Consider the following 27,845-nt stretch of genomic DNA (forward strand, 5'->3'; position numbering starts at 1 on the left):
TAAAATTTTCTTAGTCTTATCAAGTTCAGAACCGTAGGTAGGGAGCAGCGGGAGTCGACCCTGGGCGCCCAACGATCTAAATGAAAATAAGTTGTAAAATTTAATGATTCATTTGTGGTTTTAAGTTCACTTTAGGCACAGAAAGTCTAATCGGGACTGGACCTACAGTTTAAAGTAGGATCCTAACCACTGTGCCTCCACCGGGTATCGAACCCGGGACCCCTTGATCACAAGACGACGATGTTACCACTACACCATCGGGAAGGCACGAAAGTTGTAAAAGAGAGAATGCATGGCGTCCCGTGATATTATTTGCGTACTATTAAATTAATATTGATTTCAGCCTCCAAAAAAAAAAAAGAAATTGTATCCAAAACTTTTCTTGCTCGCTTCGCTCGCAATTTGTCATTGTTCTCTGTAATGCATTGTAAATTACCAGACAGAGAAATAAGACTTGTTTTAAATGCATGAACAATTAATTGCTTTAAGGAAAGGGAGGTTGCACATTTGAGAGACAATTTATGTAATTTTTGCTGTTGGTTTATTGTTAGATGGATGAATTTGTTGTGTAATGTATTTAAATAATATATGTTGTATATAATATTATTAAAAAAAACTTTGCATATGTACACAATTTAGTGTGCACGTCGCTCCATGTTGCATATATGTGAAACATATATCGTGCATGAAAGTTATACATGTTAATATAAAAAAGAATTATATTTGATATCAACCACTTTCTGTCTTTCAAAAATAGTTTGTTCACTTGTTTTCCATTATTAATGTGAAATTGAACGTGTTGAAAAAATAATTCAAATAGTTTGTTCGAACACAAATGCTTTAGCACCGACTTCTACCCCTTTTTGGCGTAATTTACGAGGATAATAACGTCTTTGATACTACTACTACTACTAATAATAATAATGATAATAATGTTGGTCCCGGGTTCGAATCCCGGCCTGAGCATGGATGTTTGAAGTGTCCATTCATCAATTTCATCATCCCCATCTTCGCAAATTAGCCAAAAGTGGCACAAGAAGCGAAGTAAAATAAAGCAAATCAGTAATAATAATAATAATAATAACTAGAGCCCGGATTTGTAAGCGAAATGCATATTCTTTTCCAGACTTCTAATGGTAAGGAGAAAGGTTATACTTCGTATTACATACCTTGATGAGCTATTTAACTAAAGTTGAAAGTGCTTATAAATGCTTATTTCTGCAGGAAACGGTTATGCTTGCTTATTTAATGATTTTGGTTTAAAATAGCATATTTTATCTAAATCTGTCATATTTCAATCCTATTTCAATCACACGACAGCATTGGGATGACGAGATCAATGCTTCTAAATAGCCGCACGGAAGAAACGGCATCCAAGAAAAGATACAGTACATCCAAAATCATTTCTCCAAATTGCCTCGTATTATAACACAGTTGAAAGCTCGAAATAATCCATTGCAACATTCGCTTTCTCTCATTGATGAAATTTCAGTAACGTTGTCTTCAGAAACTCACGGTGTTGCTAAAATTGTGTCCGACAAGCTCAGCCAGGTATTACTGAAAAATCCCGGTTACAAAACACTGTGTCAAATTTTTAAAAATATTTCTGGTGAAGAAACAGACATTGAAGAGGAATTCACCGAAGAAGAACTGTGGTGTTTTTCACATGCACCTGTAATGTCATTCTACGTGGAAAGAACATTTTCACTGCACAAATTATTCTTCACTGACAGACACAGGAGCTTCACACAAGAAAATCTCAGGATGACCTTCCGTACATACTGTAACAGCTTTGAATAAGGTAAGAGATCTAATAAACAAATGTTTTTTCAGATTTTCCTGTATTTGTTTATGCTTATTTTTTAAATATTTTGTGCTTATTAACTTGCTTATTTTACGGTTTGATTGTGCTTATAAATCCGGGCCCTAATAATAACAATAATATCATTATTAACATTATTACTATTAGCATGATTATTAAAATTATTATTAGGCCGTGTCTGCTGCCACGTTCTTTTTCTGCTGGAACCTCAAAAAAGATGCGCGTGGCAGTAGACTCGGTCTTTGTTTTATCGTGATTTCATCATGCTATGTATGCAATTACGTCTGTAACACATACTGTGAAGTTGTAGCGATTACTTTCGCAAAAATGTTTTAAGATTAGGTCCCTCAGCATTCTTCTAATAATAAACCTAAATGCTCTCGTAGTTAGGTCTATGGTTAGGTTAAGTTCTGTTAGCATTAAAATAATATCGCTAAATGCTTTCTAAAGAAAATGGTTCTAAATTACCTGTACATTCATTCCCACTAATCATAAACTTGCATTTCTCTCGTCTTAATCTGTTCTTAATATAGACCGTGTTAAAAATGTAAACATAAACATTGGTGAGGTTTTGCCCGGTCCCCCCGGAACTTCCGGTTTAGGCCAGTCCCCGTTGTTGCCAGTACAGATTCACCAGCATACGAAGTAAGAAATGAGCACTTATTTTCATCAGTTATGCGACGATAGTCAAGAAAGGTATTTGTTAAACTTCTACTATGAAGGAGTGGACCAGTGGCGCAGGAACGTTTTTCATTTGGGGGGGTACAAAATTCAGCCTCCCATATATATATATGTCCAATCAAGTGTTGCAATAATAATAATTAGGATAATTGTATTTAATTAAATTAATATATTAATTAATTAAATATGTACATTAATTAATATTGTATTGTTATTATTACATGAATAGGTAAAATATAGTAAAAGAATAGAAATATAACAGCAAGTATTCATTATCTAGCTTACGTGTAGTTAAGATCGCCAAGATTTGCACAAAAACAAGTGCCCTGGCAAGGAATTTAATGTCAGATAGAAAAATAATTGAATATTTATTGAATAACAAAAAAAGGAGTTAGATCCAATTAACGAAAAGTAAAGTTCCTGATTAATATTTTATGGATATTATCATTAGTAGTGTGCATAAATCTTTGGAATCCTTCAAAGCCGTATGAGCCAAATTCCTTGCCTTCCAATAAGTTCAGCGGAAAAAAACATCGAGTATACAGGGTGCAGCAGAAATAACTCCCGGATTTCATTCGTGAATAACAAAGCAACGATAGATGTTACGCAAAATTTTATTTCACAGTTGGAAAGAATAAGGATTACCATTTTGTTTCCCATATGTACCGAGACAACTCCATGAACGCCCCTACTTTTTTGAGGAAGACGGCACGCAGTTAATGTAACGTCTGACCGTTATGTTTGGATGTTACGCAACTTCCTGCAGCCGCAATCGAACGAACGTGGCAAATTGGCTGTGTGGTTCCAACAGGATGGTGCCACAGCACGCGTATCGATGAACGTGCTACGTGAAATGTTTCCAGGGCGTCTGATCTCACTTCGAAGTCACCTTCCATTGCCAACTCGTTCCCCCGAGCTCGCACCCTGCGACTTCTTTCTGTGGGAGTACCTGCAGGCTAAAGTTTACCAAGGAAGGCCGAGGACAGCCAATGATCTGAAAGATGGTATCAGACAGGAAAGAGCGGCAATACCGACCAGACATGACTAGGAGGGTAACGCAGAACTTCAGGGCGAGACTTCAGAAATGCGTACACTGTGCAGATCGGCATTTGGACGATATCATTTTAAAACAAAGTCAACTATGTCACCCAAAATGGTGACTTGTGGCAATTTTGTAAAAAATAATTGGAACATTTTGTTCTTTGCAAATGTGCAATAAAATGGTAAACCTTGTTCTTTCCAACTGTGCAATAAGGTTTTGCATAACATCTATCGTTGCTTTGTTATTCACAAATGAAATCCGGGAGATATTTCTGCCGGTTATACGTCAAAACATCGACGCAAAAACATCGACAACAAAAACATCGCCTACATTTCATCGACAGTACAAAACATCGACAGCACAAAACATCGACAGTACAAAACATCGACAGTACAAAACATCGACAGCACAAAACATCGACGGCAAAAACATCGACGACAAAAACATCGACGGCAAAAACATCGACGGCAAAAACATCGACGGCAAAAACATCGACACCAAAAACATCGACGGCAAAAACATCGACACCAAAAACATCGACGACAAAAACATCGACGACAAAAACATCGACGACAAAAACATCGACGACAAAAACATCGACGGCAAAAACATCGACACCAAAAACATCGACGACAAAAACATCGACGGCAAAAACATCGACGGCAAAAACATCGACAGCAAAAACATCGACGCCAAAAACATCGACGGCAAAAACATCGACGCCAAAAACATCGACGGCAAAAACATCGACGCCAAAAACATCAACGGCAAAAACATCGACGCCAAAAACATCGACGCCAAAAACGTCGACGCCAAAAACATCAACGGCAAAAACATCGACGCCAAAAACATCGACAACAAAAACATCGCTATTTTTTGTCATTAAAACCGTTAATTTATAATGCAGTCATGTTTTATTATTATTGAAGGATGGCGGAAAGTAGGAGGAGCAGGGTAGAAAGACTGGGGTGAGTAACAGAGTGGAAAGTAGAGGGGCGCTAGAACTCGAACTCGCCCAGGTGAAATTTATATCTTGATTCGTTCTATGAATTGGATTTAGTGTTGTGATAATAGCATCATGAAGCTACAGCTCTTCTTCTTTCGACCAAACATGCCTACATTGGTCGATTTGTTTTTAGATGTCTTATCAGCCACGGTTGTTGCGCAAGAGCGGTATTTTCATTGATTCGATAATTTCGCGCTGCACGCGCACCTTCTGACATCAAAATAATATAATTATTAGCACGTGATTCTTGCCCCAAAGCTCAAACAAAGGAATCGTAAACAATTTGAAGTGTCATGTTTCCTTCTGCTTTCTAGCAAGCTGCTTTTAACTTCATAGACGGGATAGTTGTATGCTCGTTATATTGTGGACGTGGAAGAAATGTTCCTTGATGACTATGGTACGAAACCGACTGAGGGCCCCTTTGCTTTACCTCCCCCGCCCACCTTCACGCAGCGGTATCTGTAGACCCCTTGTGACAGCCACTGGACAGAAGCCTTCAAAACATCGTCTCTCCCAAACATCAGGGTTTGTTAATCTGCAACTAATATCAATTCTGCCAGTCACACCAGAAGGGTTGCTTGAATTTTTTGTCCCAAATGTAGATTGTGCATGAGGTGTTTTTAACGAACAACGTGTTTTTCTTTTCAAAATACACAGCCTTATATGAACATAAGAAAATAAGGAGAATAATTTAAGGAATTCCGTCCATTGGAATTTATTTAGCTGTAATTTTTGGTACTAGTTTGTGTTGGACATAAATACACATAGGCGGAACTAGAATTTGTTTCTGGGAATGGCACAGAATATATATATATATATATATATATATATATATATATATATACTGGCCATGTGTATTCTTTGTGAGTGTCCATCAATTTCATTATATCTCCCATCCTCATTGTCACGATTAGCCAAATGTGGCAAAAAAGTTAAACTAATTAACAAAAACAATATATACCTATTAGGGCTGAGACTATACCGAATGTCGTTGTATCAATATCAGTATTGTTTTTTCTAACAATAGTATCGACATCGGAAAGTTTCCGCTGGATTCAGTGGCAGCGATTGGGTTCCAAAACCGTGGGGCAAGGTGCCAAAACGGGGGGGGGGGGAGACAGTATATTTCCCTTTGTAGATAGAATTCAGTATAGTGCGGGAGCAAAAGTGGCGAAAAATGGGTTGGCAACTGCCCCCTCGCCCTCCCCCTAATCGCCGCCACTGGTTGGATTTTACTTTCAGATACTGGCCGATACTTTTCCTGCGTTTTGAGAGTTGGCGTGTCCATAAAAATACCGCGCGAAATTTCACAGAGTCTAAGTTTCTTGGGTGTTCAGGAAAATTTAAGTTTCCATTGATTTTGTGCCAATATTGAGTGAGAAAACTATATTTTGTGATTCCTTAACACATATATTTATATACTGGTACTATTTTTTAATAGTTGGATGTATTTGGTGGTTGTGGGGTTGTTCTTTTGTTGAAGGTTCAAACGGTGACGAAGAATATGTGCATACAGCTAAGTGTGTATAATTCCCCTAAAAATCTAATCGCTATTTTTAGAATACGCCTAACAGATGAGAAAATATTTTTTTATAAGCAGGAGGACGTTCAACATCTAAAGAACCTTTAAGCTTCATTTCTGTTTGTTAGTTAGTTCCTCATTCGAGTACCGACAATATTAGTGTTAGCAATGTTCTCTCATTCGTGTCATAAATATACAGTGCCTTTCACGGCCGAGGTGGCCGTGGAGCGACGGAAAGCGCGCCGGGAAGTAGGAACGCGTCTTCCGGCAAACTGGATGCAACATCCGCGTAACTGCAACCGCTAGCTATGTAATTAAATATGCTCGTACAATTGCATTGACAGTTACAATTAAAAGGAACATATACCGTGTTACAAAAGGTGTTTGAAATGATGTCCTCCTGCATCCACATATTTATAGGAAATTTTCACTAACACGTATCAGTTCCTCTTCCGAAATTGCTTCAATTTATTTCTTCATATTTTCTTTCAATTCTTCTGATATATGGCGTCCGGTATAAAAGCTTTCTAGCTCGCCACGATGACGTTAGAAATATGTCCGTTTCTTGTGCAAGGCGCCGGAGAGATTTCTGAGGAGTATGTTTCAATCGTGTTCCAACGTCGTCTAGTTTATCCTCAGTAAGCACATGCCGTTTTACCTTAACAAGAGCAGACCCTATTTTCCTAAATTTGTTCCCAAGTAACAGAACAGTGTATCTGTGTGAAACAGGAACATCTGGGAATTCTGCTTCGAAACGTATTCTAACTTCCCTACAAGAATTCGTAATGACGTAAGAGTCGTATATAAAAATTCCTTGTTTAAAATTTTTCGGATAGCGTGGTATTATTAGGCTGCAGAAAAAACTGGCATTACGTAAACTAAAACAAAACAATCTAAAACACTTCTTAACAATTTAACACTTCACAAACACGTGCAAACTGGACAACAACTGTCTGGATACTGAAGCACATACGTGTCTAATGCCAGCGTACAGTTGTGGGTTTAAATGCCGGTAGATGTGCTCTTACTTTCCGACGCGCTAGCCGCCGCGGCCACCTCGGCCGTGAAAGGCACCGTATACATATATCCTTATCGCTAAAAATTCCGACAGAGAGAAATACGACGTTATGAAATCAAGGAGTTGACAAACTATGAATTAGAAACATTAAAATTGAGTTCCAGACCCAGGTAGTCTGGCAATAAGACTGCTGCCTTGTAACCAAGTGATCCCGAGTTCGATCCCTGGTGGGGGTACATTTCATTAAGTGACTCGAATTCCACTATAAAATACTGCAATTTGTGCAAAAGTCAGCACGCTTGAGCAAGTTAATGCTCTTAGGAGTATGCCTACATTCCCCAAGCATGCTGATTTTTGCACCGTATTGCAGTATTTCGTTGGTTGGATGTATATTAACCTCATTTCTGAGGTTAGAAAATAATTTGTGTAATGTCATAGTAGCCCATTTCGATTCCAGCATGTGAAAGCAGAAGAGCTACATGTGAAGAGAATATTAAAATTATGATTTATTAATTTCTAAATTAAAGGAAAGCTTTACTAAGTACAGTAAGTGATGTGTTAATTGGATTTGGCCGTTTAAATTCAGAAAGTTCCGAATTTATGAACTACGGAAAGCTACAATCTTCCGCCCCTCACTACTGTTGTGATATGGAAGGGAATTAGCAATAATAACCCTTCAGCAACTGCTTGCAATGGTTGAAACGTTCGAAATTGCCTTTAACGAACTTTATAAGCTTTGTTTATTCATCAACAGTTAAATGCAGTGGAGGCGATTGGGTTACAAAACTTTGGGGGGGGGGGGGCAAACAATTTACTTTCTACTTGTACATAAGGTTTAGCATAATGCGGGGGCAAAAGCGGCAAAAAGTGTGGGGGGCATCTGCACCCCCATGCCAACATAATCGGCGCCACTGCACTAATCGATAATCAAAAAGTTTTTCCATCCCATAAAAATATTATCCAGGACTATTTTGTTAAATAACTGTTACATTTGAGGGAATAAATACAGCACTCAACCTCTAGTTACCAATCCCATTACGAAGGTAACCCATGATTTGCTGCAAAGTAGGAAAATGTTCTTTCACATTTAACTAGTGGCGGAGATTATGGGGGCGTGGGAGGGGGCAGTTGCACCCCCCATACATTTTGCCACATTATCTTTCGCACTATGCTAAACCTTATGTACCAAGGGAAAGTAAACTGTCCTTGTCCCCCCCACACAGTTTTGGAAACCAATCGCCGCCACTTTTAGACATAATTTTGCCACGTATTATCTTTTTTTTTTTTTGTTTCACGAGGAATTTCTCTATCCAAGTTCATGGGCGTAACTTGCAATCTAACTGTAGGGGGTCACAATCGAACTTGCCGCTTAACTTTTTTGGGGAGGATTAAAAAGTTTTCTAGGCCATAAAAATAGCGTCCAAGATTATTTTTTTTGTGAAACAACTGTCATTGTGAAATCATAAAAATTGCTCCTCTGGTCCGAAGAGGTCAATAAAAGTACCATTGACTTGTAAATTTTAATAAACCTGAAACTTTTAGACGGTCAATGCTACCCTTGCTTCCGCCATTCTCATTTGCGAAAGCAGTCCTCTTCTATTGCCTTCACTTCTGTTACTTTTGTATTTGAGACTATTTCCTGATATCAAATATTTACGGAAAGAATTTGTGACTGTCATAGCATTCGCACAGCAAGCCCATCTTGTTACAGATAGGATCTTTAAATGAATAAGTTTCTATCCTGCATCTCTTAAGATGCTTTCGAAGATAATATGTCTTCTTGGACTACTTGGAATTAAGCTATACATGTATTGCATTATTAAAAAAAAGATCACACTGCTTAAATTATATGTGACTTTAAATTAATCTCTCAGGTTCAGATTCAAAACAACTACACATAATTTATTAATTTCCAAGTATGAGCCATTTATTCGCCAGCCACATTAAGCAACACAGATCACAACTCGCAGCTAACGAATAAAGTATGAGTGAGTGTTAATAACAAGAAATGTCCTACAAAAAGGAGTGGAATAGTTCAATTATATACAAAGTAATACAAGCAACCGCCTCTCCCGTAGTTGCTTGGACATGTATCGGCTTAAAAATAGGTAACATTCCTTTAGGGTATAATATTATAACTGCAATAAGATTATATTGCATTTCTAAGTAAAGGACTAGGGGTGGGACAGTCTTGCCTCCCTGTGCGCACGTCTACGAAAATGAAGCTTAAAGGTTCGTTAGGTGTTGAACGTCCTCCTACTTATAAATAAAATATTTTCGCACCTTTTAGACCTATTCCTAAAAATAGTGATTCAATTTTTGTAGCAAGTTTGGTGAATTATGATTGGCCAAATGGAAGTTTTTTAATGGAAAATATTGAGTGAGAAATTTTCTAGTTTTTCCAATTTTTGGTCGAAATGCGTCTAACCTACTATAATAATCTTGGGGAGAAGGGAGCCAGATATGTTTTGCGGGGCTTCAGTCCCCTAGCCCGCCTGGAACGCCGTTCCTGATGAGGTGGACGTAAGGGAATAAGAGCGAATATTCTGAGGGAAAGTGACTCACTAGATGGACAGTTTGATTCGGATGGTCATTGATACCCATCACTGTGACATTTGTAAGAGTGCAGTGAAAAATTTAAAAATACTTTCAATCACCAGTTACTTTATTTGCAAAAGAAACTAATTTTTCCAATTGTCTCTGCAATAAACGCAGTGTTACCTTGTAATCCATGGGTTCCGGGTTCGATACCCAGTGAAAGCACATGGTGGTTCAGATCCTATTTTAAACTGTGGGTCCAGTCCCGATTAACTTCTCTGTGCATAAAGAGGACTTAAACGATTATTATTATTATTATTATTTTATGGGTGCACATATAACATTGACATTTTCGGTATTTGGAATAGCCTATTATTTATTTTGTGCTGTATATTTATTTTTTAGAACTGAAACATGCAATTCGTAGTTTTATACAATCTCAATTGTTTGCAAATATATTTATAACAAAAACAATATATATATTTAATCGTAATAATTGAGGATTTTGCGTTTTAGACCTTTAATTTAACATATATTAAGAGCCCGGTCTCTGGCACCGTGAGCGATCAACAAGGTAATTTTTTCTCGTGTGACCCACGAAGGGTTAATCGGAACTGAACCTATAGTTTAAAGAATCCATACCACTGTGCAACTATCCTCAACCGGGGAACGAACTTCGGACCCCTTTATTCAAATACAACAGCGGTACCGATACGCAGTGACGGCGCTTCGTGGTGCGGCACCCAGGGAAAATGTCTGGAGGGGAAGGGGGCAAGACAATATTGCAAGGGGTCAGTTATATTACTTGCACACGTTGTATACCAGTGCATGAACCGAAAGAAAGTCACTAGGGAAAAGTCAAGTTGTATTTGGTCCTTTCGGTCTCCTGCGTCTAATAAACAAGGAATAACAATAGTCGGTGGTCCTTTCATCTTTCACACGGAGGAGCCTTCCTTTCCCTTCCCCCGACCACAAACGTTGCCGGCGAGAAGTGATAAATGGTTACCAGAAACTAAACAATCACATTCACTGCGCATTCTCATTGTTTGTAATTTTATCAATAATAATAATAATAATAATAACGTCTTTATTGAGAGGGCGTGTTTCGACCTCGCGGGCCGTTCTTACAACAATGACCATTGTACATTGGTAGCACTGTAAGTTGGCAACTTGAGTTCGCTCATTACGCATTGTTCGTTTCACTTTATAATTTAGGGCAGCCATCTCAAAATATTCGGGATTAGATTTGAATTCCTTAGTGTGGAAAACTTTGTAAAAAAATTATTTTCCCGTCGATGTTTTTGCCGTCGATGTTATTGGTGTCGATGTTTTTGGTGTCGAAGTCTTTGCCGTTTATGTTTTTGCCGTCGATGTTTTGTGCTGTCGATGTTTTTGCCGTCGACGTTTTTGCCGTCGATGTTTTTACCGTCGATGTTTTTGCTGTCGATGATTTTGCCGTCGATGTTTTGTACTGTCGATGTTTTGTACTGTTGATGTTTTTAACGTCGATGCTTTACTGTCGATGTTTTTACCGTCGATATTTTGTACTGTCGATGTTTTTGCCGTCGATGTTTTTGGCGTCGATGATTTTGCCGTCGATGATTTTGCCGTCGATGTTTTTACCGTCGATGTTTTTGGCGTCGATGTTTTTGGCGTCGATGTTTTTGGTGTCGATGTTTTTGCCGTCGATGTTTTTGCCGTCGATGTTTTTGGCGTCGATGATTTTGCCGTCGATGTTTTTACCGTCGATGTTTTTGCCGTAGATGTTTTTGGCGTCGATGTTTTTGGTATCGATGTTTTTGCCGTCGATGTTTTGTACTGTCGATGTTTTTGCCGTCGATGTTTTTGCCGTCGATGTTTTTACCGTCGATGTTTTTGCCGTCGATGTTTTTACCGTCGATGATTTTGCAGTCGATGTTTTTACCGTCGATGTTTTTGGCGTCGATGTTTTTGGTGTCGACGTTTTTGCCGTCGATGTTTTGTACTGTCGATGTTTTTGCCGTCGATGTTTTTACCGTCGATGTTTTTGGCGTCGATGATTTTGCCGTCGATGTTTTTACCGTCGATGATTTCGCCGTCGATGTTTTTACCGTCGATGTTTTTGCCGTCGATGTTTTTGCCGTCGATGTTTTTGGCGTCGATGTTTTTGGTGTCGATGTTTTTGCCGTCGATGTTTCTGGGGTCGATGTTTTTGGCGTCGATGTTTTTGCTGTCGATGTTTTTGGTGTCGATGTTTTTGCCGTCGATGTTTTTGGTGTCGATGTTTTTGCCGTCGATGTTTTTGGTGTCGATGTTTTTGGCGTCGATGTTTTTGGCGTCGATGTTTTTGCCGTCGATGTTTTTGCCGTCGATGTTTTGTACTGTCGATGTTTTGTACTGTCGATGTTTTGTACTGTCGATGTTATGTGCTGTCGATGTTTTGTGCTGTCGATGTTTTGTACCGTCGATATTTTGTTGGCGATGTTTTGTCGGCGATGATTTGACGCTACACCATTTCTGCCGCACCCTAACTTTTAATTGTTACGCTGTTCAAGCATGGTATTGGCATTGATGGAAATTGAGTATAACAAATGCTAAACAATTATATTTTGATAAATTACTTTTACTACTTGGTAAGTCTTTTGGGGGAAGGGGTCCGGATCCCCTGGACCCCCACAAAAACGTCCTTGATACCTAGGTATAATGTGAAGCCATGAGAAATGTTCTCTTTTAGAACATCACACACGAATGTCCTGTTATTTAATGCAAAATATGCATAAATATTTTTTATTATTTTTGTTAGAATTTAAGTTTTTTTTTAAAAAAAAAATAAAAAAAATAACAGATTTTAAAATCAGATAACAATTCTGAAACATATAAGGCCAGTGGCGTGGCGTGACTTTTTAAAAAGTGTTACCGGCTATCAGTACGACATTTATGCCTGCTAGACGTTATTACAACACCCCCCCCCCCTTTCGGTAAAGAAAACATTTCTTCGAGCTAGATATTTGTTCATTTCGTTCTTGTTTTGCTATCAGCACATTGATTTAGCTACAAACACTCCTAGAAAGAACTACCACTCATGAGACAGTTACCATGAAAATCCAATGAATAGTGGTAGACCCTTGTCAATTCTTCATCTGTCTCCGTTTCTTTGCAATGAGCTGCGAAGGGGAAGAAGAAGAACCACACTTTTCTCGGGTCAGTTTGACGTTTGTGTGGTGAGCACTGAGCAGACGACAGAACTCCGCTGTACGTACTACTGTTGCCAACTTAGTATTTTGGAGCAAGGTTTGTCCAAATCACGAATCACACAAAGGAACTATACTTTCGTCCATTACCTAACTGGTCTCGGTTGTAGTTCAATCCAGCCTTGGCTCTGACTCTATTTGCTTCGCAGAAATTGTGTTCCTATTTAGGCGGGATTTAGCTCTTTTCTGCCAATCCGATGTGACAACACTGGCTGCTCCGGTGGGTCTGAACGGAAAATCAGGAGTGAGGGGGATCTTGAGCCACCCCAACCAGGAATAATCATCTCCCACCCACTGGATATAGAAACTACATTATACAGAGTTCCACTTCAGTTCCGTGCATTCTAATTTTAAAAGTCCCATAGCTACGCATAAAAATATCTAAACAATTTATGGCAGATGTGTACCACATCCAATGCCTTTTAGAAGCCATGTATTTGGTATTTTCTCAGACATCTATAGGGTGTTGTATTAAAAAAGAAAAAAAATTAGTTCAGATGGTTCCCAATCAACTCGTAAGAAGTCTAACTTTGAAATATTTGTGAAAAATTTGACAAATCATTTATTTGTAGCTAATATAATTAGCTGTACCTAATGATGCTCTTCAAGTACTGAAAGTAATACTGTATCATTCGGTACATTTACAAAACCGAAATCATTCAGCTCTCAGAAGTAGCAAGGAAAGCCATACGCTCAAAAGTTTTTTCTTTCTTTTCAATTTTTGGTGGACAATGTGAAGAGCCGGCCAAGATTTATTTTCGTATGTAGTGGTATTAAATGCAGATACATGCGTGTGTTTTAGGATGACATGTCAATTTCTCGTTCATGTGAAAATGTAAACTTTAATGTAAGCAGAAGCATGTGCGCGTCACAGTTAAAGATTTTCGCATCTACAAAGAAAATCCAAAACACATTCCCACCTCGCCGTACTCCGTGGCGGAGGGGTTAGCATAGCGCGCTATGACTCCTGAGGTCCCAGGTTCGAATCCTGGCCTGCCCATGGGTGTTATTTTTGAGTGTCCATCAATTTAATCATATCATCATCACTCATCCTCATCTTCGCGATTAGCCAAAAGTGGCAGAAATGCGAAGTAAAATAAACCAAATCAATCAATCAAATATTCCCATCTTACTCACAGAGACCTTGTAAATCCAATCCAAAATCTACCAAAAGAACCTGCAGTGAGTCGCATTTATCTCGTGCATTCATCTGACTAATGTAATTTTCTTACAATTTGACTTTAGAGTTTCACATAAAATGGCGTTGTGTTTGTGTTGCATTCGATATCACAATTAGATTTTAAGCAATTTATGTCCAATTATAAGTATACCTAATACATAGGTAAAAAATAGTCCCCCCTCTGATAAAATCGCAAATTGCACCCTGTTTAAATGTCTAGGAAAGATTTCATTTCACCTAGGAATGATATCGCGATGCGATGAGTCGAGAATTGTCACAGCCTCATCTCGTCTCCTGTGTGGTGAGGTCCTTCTCGTTCTTGTTTGTGCTTATTTTTCTTTCGGTTTCCACTCTGAAGTTATGAAAACTTATTCCAAATTCACCTCATTCTCAGATAGGCTAATTGGCACTCTATTTTTTAAAAAAATATATATCTTAATATATAGGTTTAAGTATAGTTTTCCCAACACCCTCTTACAAATTCATGAAAAATATGGGTGAGGTACACGAGTGGATTGTAAACCCCCCCAGTTGGTCTGTCGTGTCTCGTCTCATTCGTGTAAGTGTTCCGTTTCGGAAAATTCCATTCTAAATATTCAAAAGAAAATGGTGTCAGTCATATACTCTTCTGATGAAGATTTGTATCTTATCTTCGAATCGACGCGACCACTGCTTTAGAAATGTGTACCCCCCCTTACGCAAAGCAGCAATCGTCTGCAGCGTAATTGTCTGAGAGTCAATCTGATTCCATCGTTCCACACACATTTTAAACAATTTTCATCTCCTTAAAGAGGTTTCCAAGAACTTAGGTCAATGAACTAACTAGTAGCAAGCACAATGTAGTATAATAAGTTTACAATTAAATGTTTTGAATTTCTGTGGTAAGGACTATAATGCTTAAAATTTATAAACAATAATACATTTTTTATTGGGCGAATTGATAATAGGTAATTTTAACAGTAGCACCTTCCGTCTGCTGTCAAATTACCAAAGGGGGGTACAGGGGGTACAACTCGATTTACGGATTTAGGGGGGTACAGTACCCCCCTTCAAAAATTTGCGGGGGTACAATGTACCCCTGTACCCCCCCCCCCGTTCCTGCGCCACTGGAGTGGACGTCTAGAATCCGTCGGATGATCAACTGCAGAGCAGATTATTAAAATATGACGTGTCTTTGTGGCCGCCAGTTGTATAGCACACTACGTACTACAGAATCTACGTACATACAAGTATCTCATGTACACGAACGACGAACGTTTAAATATATTGAATTATTTTGTAAATTGAAAAGTGAGAGAAAGATAATTCTATAAAACAAGTGATATTATTATATTATATAGTATGCTTAAGTGAATCTTTGCCAACAAATCTGCAGAAGTAATGACACGTAACAAATGCTAGTAAATATATGTGCTTTCAACGTCGCCTTTCCGCCTGAGCGATTTAGGAAAAACCTATGATATGGCATGCCACTTTCACTTGCACGAATTTACTTCAAGCAACAAGGGAGTTTTCAGATTGAAGCGACAAGCGATATCGGGGTTTCGCACAGAAGCATTCGCTCTAAAGCAAACCATTCACAAGTCACGCTTGCGCAAATAACAGGCCGGGGCAACACAATGCACGGTATTGATAAAGCGGCCCAGTCCGAGCGACAAGCGACACCTGCAATTTGTCGTTCGGAAGGTATTGTTTTTTAATATTGATTTCCAAGAGACATGTATCGCTGCAGTTTTTACACACGCTTCGGTGTGTAATCTCCGTGCCACTTAAAATAAAGTGAATCCTCAGTGATCAATGAAATTTTTCGAACCGAAGCGACACGACAAGCTGCACGTGTCGCTCAGATTCCCAATGGCGTGTATTGTGCCGCCTGAGACTTGATTTCTCATGAGCGGTAAATGCTTATTTATAGACTAAATGGGTCTGTGTCGCTTGTCACTTCGCTACGAACCACTGCTGTTGCGTGTCGCTTCGGTTTGAAACCTCACTATGAGGCGTGCTTTTCACCACAACACAATACGCAGATAAACGTTCAACATGTTTGTAATAGTGTTGCCCACGGGACGAGACGGGACAGGCTTTTAAAAATTCGAGACGAGACGAGATTGACCATGTGTCATAAAACAAACGAATATTTTCGAGACGAGACAGCATTTCCACGAGGCTCCACGAGACGAGACAGGCCAAAGTCTCGTCTCGTGGGCAACACTAGTTTGTAACAAAATGCAAGTCGTAAAAATCCTTTCCGGGTACCAGTCCTTTCTCGTTCTGCTTGTATCAACAGGTTTCGTCTCTCTACGTCCTTCAGAAACCTACGAAGTGATACTTCACTCAATAGATTTGTTCCCGATCGAACTGTGCAACCATATGCTACACAGCTGACACCCTATTTCCTTGTAAAAGAATCACCACTTTGCCCTTTCGTATTAACGTCTATAGCATCCTATGTGTAACCGGATGTTCGAGGGGGACCAGACGAGTGCGCATGCTCCGCGGTAGCTCCGCCTTTAACACCGTCTATTTGTAACATCGTCTTAGCAGACGAATTACGTGTCAGCAGCAAATTTGAAGCTTATTCTTACTGCTGACACGTGCGTGGCAGCAGACTCGGCCTTATTATTATTGGTACGTTTATCCTGGTACTTGCCCCCCAGACAAAAATTCGTGGTTGCGCCTCTGTTTGGGGGAATACTGAAGGGTAGTGTCTGCTGCCACGTTCTTTTTCTGCTGGAACCTCAAAAGAGATGCGCGTGGCAGCAAACTCGTTCTTTGTTTATCGTGATTTCATCATGCTATGTATGCAATTACGTCTGAAACACATACTGTGAAGTTGTAGCGATTACTTTCAATTAAATGTTTTAAGATTAGGTCCCTTAGAATTCTTCTAATAATAAACCTAAATGCTCTCGTAGTTAGGTTAGGTTCCGTTAGCATTAAAATAATATCGCTAAATGCTTTCTAAAGAAAAAGGTTCTAAATTACCTGTACATTCATTCCCACTAATCATAAACTTGCATTTTTCTCGTCTTCATCTGTTGTAACATCCTTTTAGCAGACGACTTACGTGGCAGGAGCAAATTTGACGCTTATTCTTACTGCCGACACGTTACCACGTGCGTGGCAGCAGACTGAAGACACAAGCTTTGACTTCTCCCCTGTGTACTGTTGTGTTATATACAAGAGCTAATACGAGCCAAGCTTCAGTTTTATTCGACGATTATCGGTAATTCATTCAGATGTTCCGGTGTGTACATAATCTAACCATTATTCGCCTTCATCGTCGTGATTAACCTAAAGAGATAGAAAAACGGCGTTAAATAACACTGTGTTGAAATTCAAACCAATATAAGTATACACTCAGCTGTTGCAAAGGATCGTCTGCTAACTCGTCATCTGCCATCTGGTGTCACCATCTGTTATTACATAACTCGTTAAATAGAACAAACGAAGAACGAAATTCGTAACGTGAAGGAAGAGAATCCGCTGGTCAATGTCGTTTAGGTCAGGCAAGTAGTGTGTATTCAACTATTTGCTAAAGATGGCTCGAGTAGTGAGGTGTTGTGCGAGTTATTGGAGTCGAAGACTTCGACAGTTGTACTCCGGTAAGGACACAATGTTTGTTGCAAATCAGAAGATATATTTTCACAGTACAAGATGGTTATTCGTTGAAGGAGTTGAACTAAAGATGCCATCCCTGTCGCCAACTATGACTGAAGGCAAGATAATTAAGTGGATCAAAAAAGAGGGAGATACGATTGCTCCAGGCGATGTTTTGTGTGAAGTTGAGACAGACAAAGCTGTAGTTGCATTTGAAACGGAAGAAGAAGGTATTCTTGCTAAAATTTTGGTTCCAGAAAACACGAAAGACATTAAAGTTGGAACATTGATTGCTCTTATGGTTGGTGAAGGTGAAGATTGGAAGTCTGTAGAAATTCCAAAATCTGCAGGTTCTACTGATGCAAGTGGAGGAGTTACGAGTGAAGCCAGTAGTAAAGGGGCAGCAAGTTTTACAGGTTCAAGTGGCACACAGGTAACCAAAGCATTGGGACCAGCAGTAAAGACTTTGATTGAAAAGTATGGTATTGACAAGACACATTTGCAAGGGACAGGTCCACAAGGAAGAATTTTGAAGGGTGATGTCTTGAGTTTTATTAAAGTGAAAAACCTTACTCCGCAACCCCCACGACAAGTACCACTTCCGGGGAAAAAAGGGCCAGCGGTACCCAAACCACCAGCATTATCTGGACCTTCAGTACTAAAGGTGGGTGAGAAATATGTGGATCTAGAAATAACAGCAGCCAGGGCCCTTCCACAGGGACACAAAACTTCCATACCCCATGAATACCTCACAGTTGCTGCCACTTGTAATAAGTTAGATGCATTAAGAAAGAAGTGGCGAGATGAAGATGATTTTTCTGCATCATCAGATGATTTTCTCATTAAAGCTTGTGCCGTTGCTCTCCAACAATGTCCACAGGTAAATTCTGTGTGGAGAGGCAATCAGTGTTTACCAGTTAATGAAATAGACTTAGCTGTCTCTGTACCTACAGATGTTGGTCTTGTTATGCCAATAGTAAGGGGGGTTGCCAGAAAAGGTGTTCAAGAGATAGCAAACACAATGAAAGAACTAACACAAAAAGCAAATGAAGGAAAGTTGGAACCTGTTGATTATACAGGAGGGACGTTTACTTTATTAAATTTAGGACAGTATGGTGTAAGAGAGTTCACGTCTGTAATCCATCCCCCACAGTGTGCTGTATTGACTGTTGGATCAGGAACGAACACCCTTGATAAAGATGGAGTGCTTCTAACACAGATTACGGCAACCTTGTGTTATGATCGAAGAGTAATAGATGAAGAATTGGCTGGAGAATTTCTAGGCAAATTTAAAGAACTTATAGAAGATCCAGTTCAAATACTACTTGGTAGTTTTGAAAAGTTAAAGATTGGTGATCTTCTGTAGCCTGGTCTTTTGACTAGTCATGTGTATAGCAACAGTAATGTGTAGAATATTGTATTTATTGAATGAGACTAATTTCTGTGTGTGTGCAAACTGAATTGCTGAAGTGTTCACCAGAGTGATATTATTTGTAGAGTATATATCAGTGTGGTGCTGACTAGTTCATTAATTAAGTTGGACAGGATTCAAAGTAGTGACAAAATGAATGATTAAGTTGCATCCAATTGAATGTTGTATGCTTGAACGGGTTCACCCCCGATGGTATAGTGGTAATGTTGTTGCCTTGTAATTAAGGGATCCTCGTTCGACCTTGGTGGAAATTACTGTGCCATGACGGCACATTTAGCCCACACATTCTCGATCTCAGCCATTTTGGAGGCATGATCATCACCACACTCCAACCACCTTTAGTCCCCAGGTACACAGTGTGTGCACAAAATGGATTTAAAACAAACTTGGAAACTTTTGAACTGGTTCAGGACCCTAGTAATCTGATTCTTTTATTGTACCTTTTTTTTATTTTCATGCCTTTGTAAATGGACAAGGGGCCATTGACCCACTGTACCCCCTCGAGAATTATATTGAATTTTGTTTTAATCTACAGATTTCGATGTTTTACATAATATAAAAAACCAGCCATCAGAGTACTTTTGCTGCTTTTTATCAGTAAATGATGGTTGTATGCACACTCAAATAGCGAAAGAACACATCAAAAATTGCTATCAGCCTCAAACCGAACACCCCTAAACCAACAAATTAAAATTATGGTTGCTCTTGTGGAATGTTGTGTTGGGTGCTATATTCACTTGAGCAAATCCTTGGGGCTGTTCTGCGTCACGCTAAGTAACATGCTAAGGTAACAGAGTTACTTTTTCACAGTAACACATCTCTGCGAGCTAAAAACAATGGGAAACATTCATAAACAACATAATTATCATGAACCATGCAAAATATTTCACTTTCTCCAGGGGGTACAGAGGGATAAGGGTTCCATGGACAATTCTGCTTGCATTATGTACTTGTAAGGAAAATGGTTCCAGATGTTTATGATTTTCACAAGCTTTATTTGGAAGTCTTGTAGAACATTGAAATTATTGTGAAAGTAAATTTGAAACTTCGAGAAAGTGCCTAACTAGTGCAGTGTAGAGTTTCGCAAAGGTGCCAGAAAATATGAAGTAAAAAAGTAGCTTATGCAAGTATCGACGCTATCCAGGAAACAGTTATTCCTCATTTTCTGTTGTCTTGGATATGGACTACTGCTGAATTTTCACACAAGGCTTGAAAGGGTGTTGTGTTTGAGACTAGAAATCACATGATCATTCATTGTAAGCATCTTGTTATTTGAATACCAGGGACCCCCCTAAATCTGACCTGCGTAACTATGAGAGCATGTCTGAAACAATACATTCATTTGTACTCCATGCACATGAAGTAGTAGAAAGCAGAAGCAATATGTATTCAAGATTACAATAAATGAATGGTTATTTGCAAACAAATATGCTTAACCCTAGAACACTAACATGTCCTGTGCCAAATGTTAAAGTTAACCATTCGTCTGCTGGACTACTGATTTCTTCAGAATTAAAACGCAGTCTAAATTTTGCAAAAACTTTTTTATTTACTACAAAAGTTAGTATTTACGGTACTTTAGTATTATACGAACTACCTCATTCAGACCATCTGTTTTCTGAGTTAGGTAAAGAAATGAAAAAGGCATTCAATAACCTAACCTAACCACACAGACGGTCTGAAATGAGGTAGTCTGTATAATATTAAAGTACCGTATTTACTTCCACAATACATGAATAGCATGGCAGGAATGGAAAATTACTTTTTTATAAGTCTTGTATGCACTCAAAACAACAGTGACTGGTGTTCACCACACACAGCTTTGGAGCAATGGCAGCAGAAAAATCTGCTCATCCTCCGCTTGCTTGAAGGTCAGAAAGCACAGATTTTCCTTCCTTGTTGTTGAGCATCTGCATTAATTTTTTGCAATTCCACATTCAGAATGATAGCAAAATCTTACGAAGTTGTTATGGAAATTTTAGTGTACGTAAACACTATAATTTTGTCTGCCAGACAATGCAAAATTAAAAACGGTTAAAAACACACTGAAGGAACGCTTGTATAAGGGCACCGATACTTCTGTCAGTCTCTCCGATCCAAATGAAGGTAGACGGGATGGGAGCGGAAGATTTTAGTGGAAGGGGGTTAAACAAGAAAATATCCCACATGCGTAGTCTGCCAGATGACACGTTAGCTTTCTAGGGTTAAAGGAGTGTATGGAGGAAAAATTTGTTTTAAAAAAAAGACTGTACATAACCAATATGCTGATGATGTATGTATTAACAGTCATAAATACAAATTGTACCTTGTTAAAAATGCATATGTACATGATTAGTTCAGAATTCAACAATTGGAACTTGGGCCCTTGTAACTTGGTTTGTTCACTGCCATGATAGAAATTTTTAAACTTGCTCAATATGAGTGTATTCATTTGTTCTAATTTCCTACTTGGTACTTTTATTTATATTGCAGGTTATCTGACATTGCAAAACAATAAGTAAGTCCATACTATATATAGCCACCCTTAATTTTTATATTTTTTGTTGCTGAACTGGAGTTCAGTAATAGTTTTCATAAGTTTTTGGAGTGCAGAAACATGCAATTACTGGAAGGTGTCTCATGTAACAAAATTGAAGAATCACTGATAATTTTCTGTGCAATTCTTCACCCACATTACATAACAGTGTATTGTATCTAAAAATGGTCCCAACCTTTGATGCTAATCCGATCATTAAGAATAGCCTGCTAGACATCAAATGAATTTGTTGCACATGGTACAGAAGTATTATGAATCTTGCAAAAAAACATTTAGTGCAATACTACACTTTCTTTGCCTTTTGGAGAAGAAATTTTGGTAAAACTATCAAAGCCGGGAATCGGATTTCTTCAAATTTACAGGAGAAAGTACTTACAGAATTGAGTTTCTGTGTAATTTCGGAAGGTCGTAGAAGTATTTTCTCGCATTTTTCAATGTATTTGGCTGCTAATTCATGTATTTTCTATAATAATGTCCGTCCGATGCACGAAAGCAGTTGCTTGCATTTCCATCCATGTACTTGAACCGGATGTTGCGAGCATCTGATGACGTAATCCCCGGTAAGTGTTTCCAAACACAGTTTTTTCACTATATTGCTCAATCTAAAGCAACCTAACCTAACCTTACCGCGATGGTGCGTGGGGCTATTCGTGTATGGTTATATGATCCAGAATGGTTTTTGGGGCTATGCGTGAATGGTTTTTGGGGCTAAGCGTGAATGTTTTTTGGGGCTATGCGGGAATGGTTTTTGGGGCTATTCGGGAATTTTTCTGTTAAGAAGCTTGAAACACTGCATTGCCCTTTGAGACATAACACTAGTCAAGATTTGCCCGCCATTTTGCATGTTCAGGAAGCGAGAAAAGAACGAACAATAATTACTCAATATGTCGACAATAGATACTAATTTTGTTAAAAAAAGCGAAATCCCTTGTTCAACAATCTTTCGCAATAAGTAAGTACGAATGTCAACAATTACAGAATAAACGAGGGTCAGCATGGTCTCACTGCAGAACATGGGCTGCTTTTTCCCTCTAAATAGAAGAACAAAATTTATATCCCCTGAAAGTACGTACCTTCTACTTCCATTTTCCGGTGTTACTTTTCCAATGACTATTATATTATTGCACGTAAAAAATGTTTTCCCTGCTACTAAAAGCAATGCATTTCTCCATTCGTTCGCGTCCATATTGTTTACGCACAGTTGCTGTCATTTGTTTCGGGGTCTTTCTCTCCGCACAAGAGTTTTGCTACCTTGTGTTCCGACGTCAGACGAGGAATGCCTACGAGGTTAGGTTAGGTTCCATTAGCATAAATACAATGAAAAATTATCCCTTGGGCTAAGAGAACTAAACCAAGCCAGCCTACAATAAAAATGATTTTCCCTGTGGTGCCAGAGCACAAGGTTGCTCAAGTGTTCTGCGAGAAGTGAGACCCTTTCTTTCGCTGAATTCGAGTTGATTTGTCGTTCCAGATTCCACCCACTCACGCCAGTTTCTTTCATTATTTCAGACGAGGAATGCTTACAAGGATAGGTTAGGCCTGTTAAGTTGGGTTTCAATAGCATTGAAAAATGATTTTCCTGCTACTAAAAACAATGCATTTCTCTATTCGTTCGCATCCATATTGTTTACGCACAGTTTCTTTCATTGTTTCGATGAGGAATGCCTACAAGGTTAGGTTAGGTTTCATTACCATAAATACAATGACAAATTATTATTCAGGCTGAGAGAACTAACTGTAGCTACCTAACAACGTAGGCATTTTTTGCTTTCACTAGATTTGTGCAGGAATGTGCGCCACCATGTCACTTTTTCCTTCCAAGAGCACCCAACCTGGATACGTATTTCCAGGGTTTTTTTTTAAGAAAAAAAAAATTCCGCACCTTCAAACTTACTTTTCCCGATTACTAACTACAAAACATGACCAAAAAATTATGAACCGCGTTCCTCCTAAGCAGCCCACATTCTGCAGTCTTACCTAAACGAGTTACAGACAATTCCCGGCTTTGATAGTTTTACCGAAATTTCTTCATTTACATGTATGTAACTATAATATAGTTATTCACGCATGAAAATGCTCATGTAGGTTGGTTAGGCAAGTTCAGATATGATGCTTTAGTATTTTCCCCCTCACTTTCTACTTCTGTTTTTTGATGATAATATTTTTTATCTCAGGAAATAGCTTACATGAGTAGGTTAGGTACATTTGATTTGTCTCCCTCACATAACATTTTTTTTACCTGAGAAAATTATGTTTTCTGCAACTTGCTCTTTGTAATGAAATATCTCCATATTATTGTTTCTTCCTACAACTTGAAACCAACTGATAACATATTCTTTATAATGGTTTTAATTGTCTTTCTATAAATCTTGCAAAGATCATCCAGCATACTGAAGTCAGATCTGAAAATGATTGATTGATTGAATTACAATTGTTGAGTGCGTCAACACATTGGGCCATTTTGCACCCTTCAATGTATAGGAAATATCCCCTGATCTCAAATCCTTACTTAAAAATTTAAAACAAAGGGTGTAAAAAAACCCTTGGGAAAAATTAAAAGTGCAAGGTTGTAAAACGACCTGCACAAGACAAACACTGCACATTAAAAAGTAATAATATACTAAAAGCTTCCTCATAGACAGTGGAACAGACCAGCTCTTCTCAAAAAGCTAAAAACAGTTGATAAAACACTGTTGTCATCGCCAAACAGGGATGAAAAACAGCTGGGAAGATTAAAAGTCTGCCTGAGGAAAGCAAAATTGGCACATTCAACACGAATATGCCGAATACTTTAAAACAGCATTACAAACATGACACATTGGAGGTTCGAGCCATTGCAGCAAGTGACATGCGTTAAGACAGCTGTGTCCAATATGCAGTCGAGTAGGAAGGGTTGATGTACCAGTGTAAAATGTTAAGTATTTATTTTGAGAGAGATTGATTTTTTTGTACTTTGCATTTTTTTGTACTTTGCATTTCTGCCACTTTTGGCTAATCGTGAAGATGAGTGATGAAATTGATGAAGGGGCACTTACAAAGAACACTCATGCGGAGGCTGCAATTCGAAACTGGAATCCCTGGTGTTGTAGCATGTAGTGCTAACCACTCCACCATGGAGGCTGGCTTGTTATAACCTGGCTACAGTGTATGAGAATTGCTCTTACATTTCATTAAATTTTTTGACATTTTACTACAAAGAATGATTTTTTTTCAGTTATCAGTGGCTAGTTGAACTACACTGGTCAACAATTGCTAAGGAACAAACAGGTTTTGACCAATAACTTTTGACTACGTGATCAGGGTGCAACAAGTGAACAATACATAAGTACATATATCAGTTAAGGTTTATTGAGAAAATATGATGGGGATTCCCCATCAACCAAAGAAACAGGACGTCATAAACCAAAACCAGCATAAGCAAAACAAAGTGAGGAGAGCACATGAATCACAATTTGGCATGTGTAGAGTGAGTCCAGAGGAAGTCAATATGGCGTGTGGCCACCGCGGACTGCACACCTGTTTGGCATGCTGTCGATGAGAGCATTCGTGATCGCGAGGGGTATATTGTCCCATTCTTCCTGAAGTGCAGTTTTCAGCTCCTGGAGGGTCCGGGGTGGGGGATTCCTGTGTGCAACCCACCTTCCGAGAGCATCCCATGCATGTTTGATGGGATTGAGATCCGGTGAATATGCAGGCCAGTCCATGCGGGTGATGTTTTCTCTTTCCAGTTTCCTTGTCACTTGGACAGTTCTGTGTGGACGTGCATTATCATCCATGTAAAGCAAGTCAGGGTCCACTGCACCCCGAAAAGAACGAACATAACCTTCCAGGATCTCGATAGAATACCGTTCTCCAGTAACGGATCCTGCGGCGAAGATGTGCAATGGTGTTTTCCCATTTTTCATGTCCCCCATACCTGTCACGTTCACAGATATGCTGTGCATGATATCATGTATGCTGTGCATGATATCATGTTCCACGTTCTCTCCACACCATTTGATGTCCAGAATCACTTGTCACACAGTACCGTAATTCATCGGACACGGAGTTGTGTATGAAAAAGATAGGGGTCAATATGTGTTTGTTCCTTAGCAATTGTCTACCAGTGTATAATAGAGAGCTTAAACATACATCTCTCTTTCTTCTTATTTTCTTAATAAGGGTGTTAGCACATCTAGTGCTTGAAGTGAGGTGGATAGTATACTCGGATCTAGCCAAATTTTCACAAAGCCCCCCCCCCCCCCCCCCCCCCCCCCCAAGGTTGGACCAAACATCAGTACAGTTAAGAATTTCCACTTCAAGCACTGAGTACATTTTTTCATTGCCATTGCTGGTTGGCAATGAAGATTGGATTGCACCAGTTGTTAGGTTCAGTTGTTCTCAAAGAAAAACGTAATGTTTTAGAATATATTGTAACTGTTGTAGCTCGTTAAATGGAGATACATGTTTTCACACTCCAAAAATTTGGTATCACATAAACACTTACGTATTGACCTGAACCATCCATTAGAGCACATGACAAAAGTAAGCATTTATTTTAGGGTGAGACCAAACTGTAAGCCTAACCTACATCCTCCATTTTCTATGGATTTGTATAAGCTTGAGTGCAAGATTTGGTGCTTTGATAAATACTGTATATTTTTCTTGCAAATATTAATATAATGTGCAGTCAATGGTGTGTAACTTACAAAGAAATGTCTGCAGTGCAGAAACATGAAAAATGTACAGGCCAGAAATAAATGAATGTGTCAAATGTTGAAAACTGTTTTTGTAGATACTGTCAATATATTTCAATTGTTTGAATTAATAGAAATATGTGTCCACCATTTTCTTGAACTTTCTGTGTGATCTGGTTCTAGTCAACAAAACTATTGAAATTCATGCTAACATCCTATTTATGGCAACTACATAAATAACAGTAAACATCAAAGCAGTATGGTATATAAGGACAAACAATTTGACATGAAGACAAAAGAAGATAAAACACTCATGAAATTGTGTTGAAATGTTGAGCAATAAAAAGTTTAGACACTACAAAGAAAAAGGTCAAGTTTTAATTAGTGTTAATGGTAGGGATCATTCTCCTCCATGGCTGTGCGTTCTAAGGTGCTGTGCTTTGGGCTCTGGCATGGGTTTGAGTCCACCTGGGTTTAGTCTCTGTGTATAGGACTGGTGGCAATGCACCATTCTGAGGAAATTGGGGAGCTACAAGTGAGTATCGTAACCCGGTCTCGGCTGAGGGTTTGACGTGCTGACCCCTCGTCACCCCCATTATTTGTTAAATATCTCCACACCTCTAGCTAGGATTGTGGGAGAGACTGGCAGTCGGAAGATAGGCAAAGGCGTATTATTACTATGTAATAGTAGGAATTGAAGCAAGCCTTTTACTTGAACTTCAACGAAGCATCATAGTATTCACTTTACGAAATAACAATTAGGATTTTGATAATTTCAATGAAACTCGGACTTCACTAATTAAAATTTCCATATATTTACACTTATTGATCTATGTCTTTTTTTTCTTTTTCGTTGCTATGGTGAAAAATGTATATACAAATGTATACATTGTAATTTTACATTATGAAGAATGTGATTATAATTAATTATACATCATATTAATACAACAACGTTTTCCAAAATATAACAAAACAGAAATTGATAACAGATATATCATCGTGCGTATTAAGCACAAAATTAAAGAAAATGAAATAAATGAACATATTTGGGTTAGTCACAATACGCACCCCTTCCAGGTGAAAATTTTCGACTTATTTCAAATATGTAAATATCGAAAATTTTACCACATTTAGTTCCAAACTTGTGAACATTTTTAAATTACAACATTAATTACTTTTTTTTTTCAAACAATATTAATTCAGTTCACTATGAACTCCGTGAATCAAACTTGACTGACATATTCTTCATTTTGTTTTAGTTGCATGCATTCAGTACATTAAATGAATAAACAATATTATTGACTATGAAAATATCCTACATTTTTCATTGTAGAAGTGTTCGTAGTTACCTTAACCTAACTACATTCAAGAATTATTTAGACAAATTTAAGCAACTCTGTTTTCCTGTCGGCTGAACAATTAAACTTCTTTACATTAGACAAATTTTGCTTATTTACAGATTTTTTCCCATCTAGAGACATAAGTTCCACATAATTGTTCTTAACATTTTTAACTAAGTAAGGACCTAACCATAAATCCAGAAATTTGTGAATTTTCTTATT

At 38.4% G+C, this 27,845-nt stretch overlaps 1 protein-coding gene across 1 annotated transcript in view; it reads left to right on the forward strand.

Moving 5' to 3' along the window:
- The window catches only part of LOC145990515 (uncharacterized), a 33,656-nt gene extending 6,612 nt beyond the window's left edge, over positions 1-27,044 (forward strand). The window contains exons 2-3 of the mRNA XM_083126210.1: positions 7,619-7,637; positions 17,557-27,044. Of these exons, the coding sequence (XP_082982336.1) occupies positions 7,619-7,637; positions 17,557-19,005 (1,468 nt within the window). The 3' untranslated portion in view covers positions 19,006-27,044. The remainder of the gene's footprint in view (positions 1-7,618; positions 7,638-17,556) is intronic.
- Positions 27,045-27,845: the final 801 nt, after the last annotated feature.

Source organism: Lepisma saccharinum, chromosome 7 (genome assembly GCF_977018435.1).
Source record: "Lepisma saccharinum chromosome 7, izLepSacc3.1, whole genome shotgun sequence".
Taxonomy (NCBI): Eukaryota; Metazoa; Arthropoda; class Insecta; order Zygentoma; family Lepismatidae; genus Lepisma; species Lepisma saccharinum.